We start from the raw sequence: 16,257 nt of genomic DNA, 5'->3' as shown, positions 1-16,257 counted from the left end.
AAAAAACAAAGCAAAGAAAACACCCCGGCAGTCGTCTCCCCACACAGTCCCAGTTTGCCCCCTGACCAGTTGGGGAAGGCGCCAGCTGGGCCCAGGTACCAGATAGGGCCCTTTTTCCTATTCTGGACGAGGGGTTTCATACTGTGGTCTTTCCCCACCGCGCCTTGGCGGCGGCTGCCCCAAGCTTTAGCGCGTCCCTCAGCACGTAGTCCTGGACCTTGGAGTGCGCCAGTCTGCAACATTTGTTCGGAGTCAGTTCTTTCAGCTGGCAGACCAGCAAGTTGCAGGCAGACCAAAGAGCGTCTTTCACCACATTGATGGTCCTCCAGGCGCAGTTGATGTTGGTCTCGGTGTGCATCCCGGGAAACAGCCCGTAGAGCACGGAGTCCCACGTCACGGAGCTGCTCGGGACGAACCTCGACAAATACCACTGCATCCTCCTCCAAACCTCCTGTGCATAGGCACACTCCAGAAGGAGGTGATCGACAGTCTCTTCCCCCCCGCAGACACCTCGAGGGCAGCGTGCGGTACTGCAGAGATTCCAGGCATGCATAAAGGATCTCACTGGCAGAGCCCCTCTCACCGCCAGCCAAGCAATGTCCTTGTGCTTGTTTGAAAGTTCTGGCGATGAGGCATTCTACCAAACGACTTTGGCAGTCTGCGTGGGGAACCACACGATGGGTTCCACCCTCTCCTTTTCCTGAAGGGTCTCGAGGATACTATGTGCTGACCACTGCCTGACGGCCTTGTGGGAAAAGGTGCTTCCTTTCAAAAATTTCTCCACGAAGGACAGGTGGTATGGAACGGTCCAACTACTCAGAGCGTTCTGCAGCAACGAGGCCAGGTCCATCCTTTGCAACACTGGGGACAGGTAGAACCTCAGTAAGTAGTGACACTTAGTGTTTGCGTACTGAGGATCTACGCACAGCTTGATGCAGCCGCACACAAAGGTAGCCGTCAGGGCGAGGGTGGCGTTCGGTACGCCCTTTCCCCCATTTCCCAGGTCTTTGTACATGATGTCCCTGCGGACCCAGTCCATCCTCGACCCCCAAATGAAGTGGAAGATGGCCCGGGTGACCGCAGCGGCACAGGTCCATGGGAATAGGCCAGGCCTGCGCCACATCCAACAGTACCGAAAGCCCCTCGCACCTGACAACCAGGTTCTTACCAGCGATGGAGAGGGACCGGAGCGTCCACCTGCCCAGCTTTGCTTCAATTTGGTGATACGCTCCTCCCAAGTCTTAGTGCACGCCCCAGCTCCACCAAACCAAACACCCAGCACCTTCAGGTAGTCTGTCCTGACGGTGAAGGGGATGAAGGAGCGGTCGTCCCAGTCCCGAAGAACGTGACCTCGCACTTACCCCTATTGACTTTGGCACCCGAGGCCAGTTCAAACTGGCCGCAGATGTCCAATAGTCTACTCACCGACCGACGATCGATGCAGAAGACAGCGACATCGTCCATGTACAGGGAGGTCTTGACCTGAAGGCCTCCGCTGCCTGGGATAGTCACACCCTTCAGGCTCACGTCCTTCCTGATGGATGTGGCGAAGGGCTCCACACAGCACACGAACAAGGCAGGAGAGAGCGGGCAGCCCTGCCTGAATCCAGATCTAACAGGAAAACTGTCCGATTCCCACCCGTTGATCGAGACTGTGCTAACGATGTTGGCATAGAGCAGCTGGATCCAACTGCGGATGCCCTCCCCGAACCCCAATTTGGAGAGGACGTCCCTCATGTAAGCATGAGAGACCCTGTCGAAGGCCTTCTCCTGGTCCAGGCTGACGAGGCAGGCGTCCGCCCGCCTGTCCTGTTTGTAGGCGATCGTGTCCCTGATGAGCACGAGGCTCTCAGCGATCTTCCTGCCCGGCACAGCACAGGTTTGGTCAGGGTGAATCAGCGACTCCAGGACAGACCTTACCCGGTTGGCTATGACCTTGGCCAGAATTTTGTAGTCCACGTTCAATAGTGAAATGGGACGCCAATTCTTAATTTCTTCCCTCTCCCCCTTCCTCTTGTAAATGAGGGTGATGATGCCCTTCCTCATGGACTTGCACATTTCCCCTGCCCGAAGCGCACTATCGTACACTTCCAGCAGGTCCTGGCCGACCAGGTCCCACAGAGCGGAATACAGCTCGACCGGTAAGCCATCGCTCCCGGGAGTCCTATTCCTCTCCAAGGACTTGAGGGCTCTGGTCAGCTCATCCAGGGATATCAGCCGGTCCAGCCACTCCCTCGTGCCGTCGTCTAAGACCTCCGTGATAGACGACAGGAACGACTCGGGGGCCGTGCTGTCCATGGGCTTCGTGTCGTACAGTCCGGCATAGAAGGATCTGCTGATCCTCAAAATGTCGGGCCAAGACGACGTCACCAAGCCGTCGTCCTCCTTCAGCCGGCTAAGCACAGAGCTCTCTTTGTGCACCTTCTGAAAGAAGAAACGCGAGCACGTCTCGTCCTGCTCCACAGAGCGGACCCTGGACCGGAAGATTATCCTGGAGTTCTTCGCGGCGAAGTGCGAGGCTTGCTGGGCCCTCATCTCGCGGAGGTCCTCCGTGACATTGACCCCCATCAACTGCAGAAGGAGCAGGTTCTGCACCTTTTTCTGGAGTCGCAACAGCTTTCCCCGCCTCTCTCTCACCTTCCGAACACCCTTGAGGACAAAGAACCTCTTGATGTTCTCCTTCACCGTCTCCCACCAGTCGCCGGAGACTCAAAGAGGGGTTTCACGGTTCTCCAACTGGCGTACTCCCTCTTAAGCTCCTTGACGTTGTCTGGGGTCAACAGAGTCGTGTTGAGCTTCCACGTCACCTTGCTGGCCGGCTGGTCGTGCTGTAAGTGACAGTCGGCCAGCAGGAGGCAGTGGTCAGAGAAGAACACTGGCTCGACACCGGTGGACCTGACCGAGAACGCCTGTGACACAAACAGGAAGTCTATCCTTGAGCGAATAGACCCATCTGGCCGCGACCAGGCATACCTCCGCTGCGCTCCGTCTGCAGGGGTGCTGAAGACGTCGAGCAGCTTGGCGTCCTTCACCGTGCCCATCAGGAATCTGGACGTGACGGCCAGTTGACTCCCCCCACCCGCTGTCCCCACGCCAGATCTTCCATCTGCATCGATGATGCAGTTGAAGTCTCTGCCTAGGATGACCGGCCTGGACGTAGCCAGCAGGGGTGGAAGCCGCTGCAGGACGGCCAACCGCTCACTCCGTACCGCTGGGGCGTACACGTTGATCAGCCTCAGGGAAGCGTTCCTGTAGGTGACGTCAGCCACTAGGATGCGCCCTCCCCCCCACCACCTCCTGACTTGAGAGATGGTGAAGTTGCGCCCCCACAGCAGAATAGCCAGGCCCGAGGAGCAACAGTCGTTACCCCCCGACCAGATCGAAGGCCCACAGGTCCAGGCGCCGGACCATTTCCCCTACCTGCCAAGGTGCGGTATCCCGCACTCCTGCAGAAACAGGAGGTCCGCCTTGATGGTGGTCAGGTAGGCCAACGTGGATACACATCTTGCGGTGGACTTGACACTGCGCACATTAATGCTCGCAACTCGTACCCCCATTGTGGGCAGTGACCGCAGTACCCTCCCCAAGTCCAAGGTCCAGCCCCTCCATCTGTCCCTTCATGTCCATTGCCCGGGCAAACTGCTGGACGCTCTCCGGGCTCAGGAAACCGACGGTGCTGCCTTCCGGGTGGCATCCCCCCATCAGGGGTGCGGAGGCAGGAGGGTCTGGCTCTGGGTCAGGCTGGGGACGCGCTGTTTCCTCCTTCCCGCCTGGAAGTTCCGGGGGGCCCTCCAGTGCCCCAACGGCACTTTGACTGGGTGTTGGAGGGAGCCTCAGGACGCCTCCCGTCACCTGGAAGCGGGGTGCTGTTTTCCTTCTCCCTCGAGATCTTTAACTTCTGCTTCGGGCGGGCCGTCTCCGAATCCCCCTTGTCAGAGGAGCTCTTATAGCCCCCCTGCAGCTGCCTCTTCCCGCTTGATGGTTGCGGTTCCTGGGCCCGTCGATGCACCTTCCTCCTCGCTTTCCGGACTGTCGTCCACTCCCCTGGGTCACCTGTCGCCGCCTCCATCGACTCAGGGTTGTCGGGGGGGCGCGGAGCCTGCAGGGGCGCTTTGCTGGCCTTGGGCCCATCCTGCAGGGCTGGGCCCTCCTGCACGGCCTGGCCCTCCTGCACATTAGTGGGGTCCTTGCTGGGCCCTGGTGCCTTCCTCTCCTCCGGGGGGGGGGGGGGCTGGCCCTGCATTGCCCCTGCCGGCGACCTGGGCATAGGTGGTCCCCCGCTGCGGGCATGCCCTATAGAGGTGGCCCACTTCCCTGCAAAGGTTGCAGCGTTTCTCTTGTGGGCAATCCTTTGCAAGGTGTCCCTCCTCCCTGCAGTTCCTGCAGATGGTGGCTTTGCAGTCGGCCGCCACGTGACCTGACCTACCACAGGCATGGCAGACTTTACGTTGCCCTGCGTAGGTCAGGTAGCCCTTGCTCCGGCCGATCGCGAAGCTGGACGGTGGGTGGACGACGTTCCCGTCTGCGCCCATCCTCAGCGTCACCTTGACTTGCCTCTTACTGGTCCAGATGCCAAAGGGGTCCATGATGTCGGTTAGGTCCCCTTCCACCTTCACGTACCTTCCGAGGAAGGTCAGGATATCAACTGCTGGCACATGCGGGTTGTACATGTGTACAATCACCATACGGCTCCTCTGCGCCGGCATCACAAACAGCGGGACAGCGGTCAATACAGAGAGGGGGCCCTCACCTCCTTTCTCCTTGAAAACCTCCAGGAAGCGCTCGCAAAGCTTGGCACTCCTGAAGGTCACATCGTAAAAACCTCCTCCGGGGAAATCCTGCAGGCAGTAAATGTCCGCAGCAGCGAACCCGCAACAGTCCAACAGGACCCTCTTCACGAAGAAGGTGCGGTCCACAGGTGCACCTTCATCCACCTTCTTTATGGAAACACGGATGGTGTTCCGGACCCCCTGACCTGGGGCACGAGCACTTGCCACAGCCATCGTTGCAGGTTGGCTGCTCCCCTGAGCCAGCGTTAGGCCGAAGCCAGCATTAAGAGCCACTGGTCGCAAGGGTGCACATCAACCCGACGTCTTCCTTTCACCTCCAACACAGCATTCTTCTCCTCTCGGTCCACAAGAGAGTGGGTCTTTATTTTGTTCCAGATGTAAGCTGGTTCACTGAGCTTGAACGTTTGTTCCCAGATGTTTCGTCACCATTCTAGGTAACATCAACAGTGAGCCTCCGATGAAGCCCTGGTGTTATGTCCTGCTTTCTATTTATCTGGTTGAGTTTCCTTGGGTTGGTGATGTCATTTCCTGTTCTTTTTCTCAGGGGATGGTAGAATGGCTCCAAATCAATGTGTTTGTTGATGGAGTTCTGGTTGGAATGCCATGCTTCTAGGAATTCTTGTGCATGTCTCTGTTTGACTTGTCCTACGATGGATGTGTTGTCCCAATCAAAGTGGTGTCCTTCCTCATCTGTATGTAAGGATACGAGTGATAGTGGGGCATGTCGTTTTGTGGCTAGTTGATGTTCATGTATCCTGGTGGCTAGCTTTCTGCCTGTTTGTTCAATGTAGTGTTTGTCACAGTTCTTGCAAGGTATTTTGTAGATGACGTTCGTTTTATTTGTTGTCTGTATAGGGTCTTTTAAGTTCATTAGCTGCTGTTTTAGTGTGTTGGTGGGTTTGTGGGCTACCCTGATGCCAAGGGGTCCGAGTAGTCTGGCAGTCATTTCGGAAATGTCTTTTATGTAGGGGAGAGTGGTTATGGTTTCTGAGCCCGTTTTGTCTGTTTGTTTGGGTTTGTTGCTGAGGAATTGGCAGACTGTGTTCATAGGGTACCCATTCTTTTTGAATACGCTGTATAGGTGATTTTCCTCTGCTCTGCGTAGTTCCTCTGTGCTGCAGTGTGTGGTGGCTCGTTGGAATAATGTTCTAATGCAGCTTCGTTTGTGGGTGTTGGGACGGTTGCTCCTGTAGTTTCAGTATTTGGTCCGTACGTGTTGTTTTCCTGTAGACGCTGGTTTGAAGTTCCCCATTGGCTGTTCGCTCTACTGTGACATCTAGGAATGGCAGTTTGTTGTTGCTTTCCTCCTCTTTTGTGAATGTTATACCAGTAAGGGTATTATTGATGGTCTTGAAGGTTTCCTCTAATTTGTTTTGTTTAGTGATGACAAAGGTGTCATCCACATAGCGGACCCAAAGTTTGGGTTGGATGATTGGCAGAGCTGTTTGTTCGAGTCTCTGCATTACTGCCTCTGCTAAGAACCCTGATATCGGAGATCCTATGGGTGTACCGTTGGTTTGTCTGTAGGTTTTGTTATTGACAGTGAAGTGGGTGGTGAGGCATAGGTCCACTAGCTTGATGATGTTGTCCTTGCTGATGAGGTTGGTGGTGTCTGGTGTATGTGTCTTCGGTTCTTCTAATAGTGTAGTCAGTGTTTCTTTGGCCAGGTTGATGTTGATGGATGTGAACAGGGCTGTTACGTCAAAGGAGACCATTATTTCATTCTGTTCTATCTTGATGTCTTTGATGGTGTTCAGGAATTCTTGGGTGGAGCGAATGGAGTGGTGGGAGTCTTCTACTAGGTGTTTTAGTCTTTGGTGTAGTTCCTTGGCTAATCTGTAGGTTGGTGTTCCAGGTGGCGACACTATGGGTCTGAGGGGGGCTCCTGGTTTGTGAATTTTTGGTAGTCCGTAGAAGCGTGGTATGTTGGATCCATCTGGTTTCATTTTTTGGAAGTCTCTCTTGTTTAATTCTCCAGATTTTTGAAGTTTTTTGAGTAAGGCTGTGATTCGGTTGTCTAGTTGTGGGGTTGGGTCTATCGCCACCTGTTGGTAAGTGTCGGTATCCGCAAGCAGTGCGTTCGCTTTCTCAATGTAGTCTGTTCGGTTTAAGATGACTGTCAAGCGTCCTTTGTCTGCAGGTAGGATAACGATGTTTTTATCTTTTTTGAGTCCTTTTAGGGCTTTCCTTTCTTGCGTATTGAGTGTGTTTTCTTCCTTTTTCCTGCTTAGTGTTGGTGCGACTGTCTGTCTGATGGTCTGCTGGGTTTCTTCTGTGAGTTTGTTGTCTTTCAGTGTTGTTTCTAACGCTGCTAAGGCAGAAAGCCAGCCACCAGAATACATGAACATCAACTAGCCACAAAACGACATGACCCACTATCACTCGTATCCTTACATACAGATGAAGAAGGACACCACTTTGATTGGGACAACACATCCATCGTAGGACAAGTCAAACAGAGACATGCACGAGAATTCCTAGAAGCATGGCATTCCAACCAGAACTCCATCAACAAACACATTGATTTGGAGCCAATCTACCATCCCCTGAGCAAAAGAACAGGAAATGACATCACCAACCCAAGGAAACCTAACCAGATAAATAGAAAGCGGGACATAACACCAGCACTTCGTCGGAGGCTCACTGATAATGTTACCTGGAATGGTGATGAAACGTCTGAAAATGAACCTTCCAGCTCAGCGAGCAATCTCACATCCAGAACCTCAACCTGAGCTACAAATCTTCTCAAAACTGGCTCAAGAAAACCTGTCTGATTAGCTTTTAATGATTACAGTGAGGAAACAGTTTAACTCTCACTGAATTGGCAAGCTTATTGCTCTCACAAAAACCCTGTAAACAATCAAATGAGGAGTGGAATAAGGGAGATTCATTTGACTCATCCTCACCCGATTCCAAAGGCCAAACAGCCTGCTTCTGCACTACAACAATTCTTTGATTCTTTAAATATAACAGAACAATCTCCTACTCATAATGTCACAAATCAGATATTCATATAGCTGTCTGCTTAGTTATTGTTACATCCTCTGCTCCTGGGCTCTCCAGCTGAGTGGAATGTTAACTCTCTTGATGTTATTTGTCAACTCACCATTACAGGATGTGATAATGCAATCTAGCATGGGTTTGATGCATTTTTTTTTAAAAGGATGTCATCCCATGTCATTCTTTCATAACACAGTTTGATCAAAGACAGAGTAGAATTACCAGAGGAAGGAAAATCTGGTCTAGGAGAGTGTTTTATTTATGGACTGGGAAGACTTGGAAGAGGAGGAGGGAAAGATAAATGTCAACATTAGTTATCTAAAGGATGGAGAAATTATCTATGATGATGCCGGCACATGAACACATTCTCTTTAGGCAACACAACTGAAGTCAAGGAAGGATTTGCAAAAGGACAGAATTGAAGGAATGAAGTGAGCTTAAAGCAAATTGTACACAAGGAATTCTATGCTGGCAACAATAATTTACATTTATGTAGCACTCCTAATATAGTAAACCATTCCCAAGTGCTTGGAAAGGTAGCTCAAAGTAGGGAAGACAATGGAGGAGTGAAGAAAGCTTGCATTGCATCTTAGATGCTAGTAGAGCTGTGGGAGGTTACAGAATTACATGGGGGTAATTGGTTATGGAGAGGATATGGAGTAGAAAGCTAAACTGAAAGTTAAATAGGGTAGCAAGGCTGCGTACAGTCTGGTTCCAGTCTCAGCAATTTGCTTGGGAAGGTATCAGAGTCAATTATTAAAGAATGGAGAGAGGAGCATCCACTGATCCTGCTTGGTCTGCTGTGTTCATCCAGCTCTACACCTTGTTATCTATTAAAGAATGGAGTTTCTTGTGGGAATCAATGAGAATATTTTTGGTCATCCCAATATTTAACTGAAAGATTTTTTTTGATCATCCAACTAAAGATGTTTTGTCTGTTATTTGATGTGGATAATTTAGCTAGGATTAGATAAAATTGTATCGATAATTTTGTTTCCCCATTACAGAAATTAATAGCTGTGTGAGTCATACAGGGCAACAGGGGATTGGAGGTGGTTTGGATTTCAGTCTGTGTTGATCTCAGCCAGGGTAGAAGTTGAAGAGTTAATGAACATGATTGGACTTGAATATAGCTTGCAATTAACATTCAAAATGTATTGCATTTCAACACTGAATCTTCTTGACTAACCATTTTGCTTGAAACCTCATAAAACAATTCTTGTAAATTTCACCAAGTCATATCATTTAACATGCATCACGTACCACAATCCTCAAGTCACGAGTAGTGTTCTCTGGGATTGTTATTTGATACTCTTCCTGCTCCCACTGGGGTGGCTGGTTATGTATATTAGTGATAGTAACTGTTAGTTCTACGCTGCTACTTCGATTGCCTCCGTCAGTTGCTATTATTTGACGACTGATATGAGCGATCTAGAACACAAAGACATGTCAAGAACTGACAATGATTTGATCAAATGAAAGATTTCTTTTAAATTTAGCATGGGAAATACAATCAGGTCTTCAAACATGCCAATAAATGCTATATATTATAGGCAAGCCTGAAGGCATCTAGTGACTGACAGCGTTGCTGCAAAATCCTTGGCAGAGACACAATTCCATTACATTTACATTTTATTTATCTATTGCAGTATAATCAATGGGAACAATATTAGCAACAAAAATTCAAAACGTGAAGTATAAAATGAAGAATCAAAACCCTGTAAATTGAAAATGCAATGAAAATAAATTGAATAGCGTATGAAACAAGCTCATTTTGAAAGCAGCCTACTTTATTCTTCACTGTGAAAACATTGTAATTGACAATAAAAATTGCAATAATCAATTAAAATGCAAGACCAATCCTAAGCATAGACTAATCAAACTTACTATACTGCAGATATACAGTTTGTACCGAAGGCTGTGGCATTACTCAGGTCGTCCAGTTTGCATGGTCAAGAAATGGTACCTTCTTAGCATTGGTCAGGCAGAAGCATAAACCTTTTTGGCTACATCTCTGGCATCCACCTCCCAGTTGTAGGCAAAACCACTGACATGGTTCCACTTGTGGACTGGGAAGTGGGCCTGCAGAACTTTTCGCTCAGACCTTTGCCCCATCCCCATCTTTAACAATTGTCCAGTTGGTTCCCTGAGCATAGAGGTCAATCTGGGTTCATGTTCCTACATATTTTAAAAAAATTGTTTGGCATCTATGCCACCTAGATGTGATGCCATCTGTGCAGCACTCATATATCCTTGTGGCGGTCAGACTGTCTCAGCAGCTGGTCATAACCAGCATCAGTGCTCTGGTGGATCTTGGCGATTTTTATTCATACACAGTAACCTGGATATTCCAAAACGTGGCAATCACAATCAGATTGCCACCTCACTCCTATGTTTTTCTGTTAGTACCAAGCTCCAAATTCAAGCTGGAAATTCTGAATCCAACTCCTTCAGAAATGTGGAGTGCATGTGAAAGCAACACAATTCCTCTTTAACACATGATATTGGGGGAAGTCAAGCCATGGCCACTTTTGCAGCATGTTCTGAGATTCAATGTCCAGTAACACAGCCAAACATTTTCACAGCTGCTGTGCAAGGGAATGGATGCAATATGAGTGGGGTTAGGGTGGCATTTGGTTAAAGGGTTAGTATGCTGGGTGGGTATGGTGCCAAGTAAGAGGGATATTAGGAGAGTAGAATGTCAGTAGAATGAAAGTGATGGAGTATTTAATGTAGGTAGGTGTGTTTGGGACAGCAGTGGGCTAGGGGTTGTTTTTTCAGAGGTCCCAGGGTGGGGGAGGGGTTAGTGTGCAAGAGATTGGGAGGCGGTGTGGGGAGCAGGGGGAGATTGTGTTGTGGGTTGGAGGGTTGACTTTACAGTAACCCAGGAATTAGACAAGGTTTTTCATCATCCAACTTTTCTTGGGCAATTAATAAACTAAAGAGATTTGGAGTTCTCCACCTTCAAAGGATTATGTCAGAGGGTCCCAGACCCAGGGGAATTACCCACTGGAATCTTCAATTTCCTACAGAGTCTGCTGTGTCTGGGAATTTACAAAGTCTAACCTGAACTGTGTCGCTCCAATGACTACCTGCCCATTTAAACAATCAAATAGCAGCACTGCTGGTAAGGCTCATCCCTAGATGTCCTTGAAAAAACATTTTTTTTTCCAGTCAACCAATTGAGAGATGTTATTACACACTCCTGGAGCAGGGGGACTTGAATTCAGGCCTCCTGGTCCAGGGATAGGGACACTACCATTACGCTGCCATTGGGTCTTATCCACGAGAATATTGTGGTGTGCGTCTTGATTACAAATTATTGAGCAAGATCAAAGGACATCTTAGAGTCAACAAGACAATGGCTTTAAAACCAGTCAGCCAGACCAAGTGAACATTGCAGATTTCTCTCCCTAAAAGTGATTTTCGAACCAAATGAGTTTTACTGCAGTTTGTCTGAGACTATTATTGATCTTTTAATTCTACATTTAATTAAATTTTCCAGCTGTGGTGAGATTTGTACTCTTGCCTCTTAAGTATTACAGAATTAACATAGGCACTTGGCTACCTAAGTATCAGCTTTGTTCCTGTCCCCAAATTATTGTTTCCGTCAAGGGATTCCATTTTTTTTACAAGACACAGGAAATTTCAGGGATTATTGGAACCCCCTTGATCTTTCCAAGGAGTGAGTTCAAAGTCTCCCATCTCAGTTTGGCAGAAAACTCATTCTGCAGAACTGATAGGCCCAGGACAAACTAATATTGAGCATCTGGAGAGAGTCCAGGAGGTAACGGGATGTTTGGGGGGAATATATTGCTGATGGGGTTTTAGCAGCCCTGGCTCTGAAGTACAAATATTCCCTGAGGTTGTTGGCTTGCTCGCCAAGCTGGCTTGTTCTCGTTCACACATTTTATCACCATGCTAGGTGACATCATCAGTGGAGCCTCTGATGAAAAGATATTATTCTACTCTTCTTGGAATTTATACTGTCTGGTCCGTTATGGTGAGTGGTGTCATTTCCGGTTTTGATCTGTATGGGTTTGTATGTGGAGTCCAATTCTATGTGTTTGTTGATTGTATTACGGCTGGAGAACTATGTCTCAAGGAATTCCTGTGCGTGTCTGTGTTTGGCTTGGGTTACTATGGTTACCTTGTCCCAGTTAAACTGATGGCCTTCATTTCCTGCTTGTACCAATATTAAGGAGAGTTCATCGTGCCATTTTGCTGCTAGCTGATGTTCTTGTATTCTGATACCTAGTTTCATAGAACATAGAACAGTACAGCACAGTACAGGCCCCACGGTCTATGATGTCGTGCTAAACTTTTAACCTCAACCCCTACCTTATACTCTCGTCCGTATGCCTATCTAATAGCCGCTTAAATGCCCCTAATGAGGCTGACTCCACTACCCTTTCCGGCAAAGCATTCCACACCTCGACTGCACTGTGAGTAAAGAACCCACCTCTGTATCTACCTCCACCCACTTTAAAACTATGCCCCCTCGTAATAGCTATCTTCACCCTAGGAAAAAGTCTCTGGCTGTCTACTCGATCTATACCTCTGATCATTTTGTACACCTCTTTCAAGTCACCTCTCATCAATCGTCGTTCTAAAGAGAAAAGCCCTAGCTCTCTCAACCTTTCCTTGTAAGACCTTCCCTCCACTCCAGGCAACATCTTGGTAAATCTCCTCTGCACCTTTTCTTACGCTTCCACATCTTTCCTGTAATGAGGCGACCAGAACTTGACACAATACTCCAGATGTGGTCCAACCAGGCTTTTGTATAGCTGGAGCATAACTTCACGGCTCTTGAACTCGATCCCTCTATTAGTGAAAGCTAACACACCATATGCCTTCTTAACAACTCTATCCACCTGGATCACAGCTCTCAGGGAACTGTGAACATGAACCCCAAGATCCTTCTGCTCCTCCACACTGCCAAGAATCTTTCCGTTAACCCTGTATTCTGCTTTCAGATTTGTACTTCCAAAATAAATCACCTCACACTTTTCAGGGTTAAACTCCATCTGCCACTTCTCAGCCCAGCTCTGCATCCTATCAATGTCACTTTGTAACCTAGAACAGAACTCTGCACTGTCCACAATCTGTCCTACCTCCGTATCATCCGCGAACTTGCTAATCCACCCTTCCACTCTTTCATCCAAATCACTTACAAAAATCACAAATAGAGGAGGACCGAGGACAGATCCTTGTGGTACACCACTGATAACTGAGCACCACGTTGAATATTTTCCATCCACTACCACCCTTTGTCTTCTAAGGGTCAGCCAATTCTGAATCAAATCTGCATATTTCCCCATCCCTTGTCTCCTTATGTTCTGCATGAGCCCACTGTCCTATTTGTCCAATATAATGTTTGTGGCAGTCGTTGCATGGTATTTTGTAAACCACGTTGGTTCTGCATGTTGTGGGAACGGAGTCTTTAATTCTTATGAGTGTTTGTCATAGAGTGGCTGTGGGCTTGTGGGCCACCATGATTCCTTGCGGTTGTGGGAATCTTGTTGTCAGTTCTGATATGTTCTCAATGTAGGGCAGCGTGGCCAGTGTGTTTGGACATACTGTGTCCTCCTGTTGTTGTCTATCAGGCGTCTGTGGATGAAGCTGTGGGGGTATCTGTTTATAGTGAGGATTTTTTTATAGGTACTCTTTCTCTTTCCTGCGTAGTTCCAGAGTATTGTAGCATGTCCTGGCCGATTTAAATAGTGTCCTGATACAGCTTTGCTTGTGGGCTATGGTATATCAGTGAGGTCACCCATCTCAGGACTCATGCAGAAGCAATCATGCAAAGACTAGAACACACCACCCTCCCCCGCTTTTGATCTGAACTGTGTAATCCGGTACATAGATGACACATTTGTCATTATTAAACGCAACAAATTAGAAGAGACCCACCACCTCATCAACAGCATATTCACAGGGATTAAATTCACAAGGGAAGAAGAAAATAACAATCAACTTCCATTTCTGGACGTTAAAGTTGAGCATATGACCACAGGAAGTTTCAAACCTCAGTATACAGAAAAGCAACCCACACTGACCAAATCCTCAACTTCCACAGCAACCACCCCAACGTCCACACAAAAAGCTGCATTAAGACAGTATTTAAATGGGCCAGGACACACTGCAACACCCCGGAACTACGTAGGAAAGAGGAAGAGCACCTATACAAAATCCTTGCTATAAAAGGACATCCCCGCAGCTTCATCCACAGATACCTACTAAACAGACAACAATAGGATGGCACAGCACACCCTAACACACTGGCCACACTGCCTTACATCAAGAGCATATCAGAACTGACAACAACATTCTTAAGGCCAGTAGGAATCATGGTGGCTCAGAAGCCCACGGCTACTCTACGGGAACCACTCTCAAGGATTAAAGACTCCATTCCCACAACATGCAGAACCAACATGCTTTACAAAGTACCATGCAACGACTGCCATAAACATTACATCGGAAGACAGGAAGGAAACTAGCCATCAGAACATGAACATCATACATGAACATCACCTCGCAGCAAAATGGCACGATGAACTCTCCTTAATATTGGTACACTCAGACAATGAAGGCCATCAGTTTAACTGGGACTAGGTAACCATAGTAGCACAAGTCAAACACAGACATGCACAGGAGTTCCTATAGATATGGTTCTCCACTCGTAATGCAATCAACAAACATACAGAATTGGACTCCATATACAAACCCATACAGCTCAAAACCGAAAATGACACCACTCACCATAACGGACCAGACAGTATAAATTTCAAGCGGAGTAGAATAACATCACTTCATCGGAAGCCTCTCCGATGATGTCAGCTAGCATGGTGACAAAGCATCTGAAATGAGAACAAGCCAGCTTGGCGAACAAATCAACAACCTCAACCACAGCCCAAGCTACAGATTTTTGCCATAACTTTATGCAATTGTTCCCATTAACATTTGTAGTAGCAGCACTCAGCATTTCCATTAATGACTGATTCTTGAAGAATCTAACAGATACTATTGAAATCTACAAGGGAACTACATGTATACATTAGGCCTTCTCATTTTAGCCACATATCCACAGTATCTCAGGAAGACCTTTAAATATTATGAACGCCTAGCCTGCACATATAAAATGAGTTTTTGAGGACAAAATATTCAGAATTCATAGAATTCCTTCTGAGGAGTAAATGCAAGGAGTAAACACAGCAAGCTAAAGACCTTGCAAAATCATATGCATGAAGTTTAGACTGGGGTCAGTGTTATTTAGTTGTGTTTGTGACTGGTAGGACTGGCAGAATTTTGCAACTGCTCTGTCTGATTTTACAATATGCAGTACAAGTCTTACCTGAGAAATGGGGTGGTTGACATAAATCCACCCTGTGCTGGGACTGATCTGGAAGTACTCTGGCTGCTGCCGGGATATCGAGTAAGTGATGACTGCATTGGTTCCATGGTCATCATCATGAGCTGCTGCTCGCAGGAAGCTGGTGCCAACAGGTGTGTCTTCACGCAAGTAGTCTGCGTGAAGAACAGAAACTGCTTTATCCAACTCATTTGTTCACTGGCCTTTTAAAATTTCACTTAAACTTGATCATTCCTCTCCTTCTCACTCAGAATCATATTATTAGGATGCATTCATTTCAACACAGGCTCCCTACTCCAAAAAGATGTGCAGGCTAGGTGGATCGGCCATGCTAAATTTCCCGTCGTGTTCAGGGGCGTGTGGGTTACAGGGGGATGGGTCTGGGTGGGATGCTTCAAGGGGCGGTGTGGACTTGTTGGGCCAAAGGGCCTGTTTCCACACTGTAGGGAATCTAATCTAATCTAACCTAATCTACTCAAGTGCAATGTTAAGATCACATGTTTTGGCTTTACTGAGATATGTGAGAGATTTCCAAAAGAGACACTGTTGACGAGATTCCCTCGTATGTAACGCTGAATTTTGCAAAGCTGCCATGGTACCAAGTGGAAACAAGGTAATTCTAACAAAGAAGGTAGAAAACATTTAGTTAGAGGCTATTGTCCTGACTCCTGGACATTCAGATAAGATGAACAGTAAAGTGCTCCAACACAATACTGAACCAATAGGGAAAAAGAAAATGTGAGGTTGGATGAACACAGCAGGCCCAGCAGCATCTCAGGAGCACAAAGGGTCTAGGCCCGAAGCGTCAGCTTTTGTGCTCCTGAGATGCTGCTGGGCCTGCTGTGTTCTTCTAGCCTCACATTTCATTATCTTGGATTCTCCAGCATCTGCAGTTCCCATTATCACTGGGGAAAAAGAAAAGCTTGTTTTCACTTGGTGCATTTTCTAAAATGGTATAAAACTATGCTGAGCAGGGAAGTTCCCAACTTAATCCCAAACTGATCTTGACTGGAGCAGCAGTTCAGATGCAAAAATTTAGCTCAGTAACACTGATGCAGGGAGGAAATTTTCACCATCTATCGACACACTGGAAGT

At 47.8% G+C, this 16,257-nt stretch overlaps 1 protein-coding gene across 2 annotated transcripts in view; it reads right to left on the bottom strand.

The window, feature by feature from the left end:
* si:dkey-22o22.2 (neural-cadherin) overlaps positions 1–16,257 on the bottom strand; it is a 276,496-nt gene that overhangs the window by 88,818 nt on the left and 171,421 nt on the right. For both annotated transcript variants that reach the window (XM_048530230.2, XM_048530231.2), the window contains exons 11-12: positions 15,145–15,317; positions 9,054–9,221 (exon numbers count right to left, since the gene is read on the bottom strand). In XM_048530230.2, the coding sequence (XP_048386187.2) occupies positions 9,054–9,221; positions 15,145–15,317 (341 nt within the window). The remainder of the gene's footprint in view (positions 1–9,053; positions 9,222–15,144; positions 15,318–16,257) is intronic.

This window comes from Stegostoma tigrinum, chromosome 5, assembly GCF_030684315.1.
Source record: "Stegostoma tigrinum isolate sSteTig4 chromosome 5, sSteTig4.hap1, whole genome shotgun sequence".
Taxonomy (NCBI): Eukaryota; Metazoa; Chordata; class Chondrichthyes; order Orectolobiformes; family Stegostomatidae; genus Stegostoma; species Stegostoma tigrinum.
Note: the sequence above shows the minus strand (reverse complement) of the source record. Positions and strands in the feature narration are given on the sequence as shown.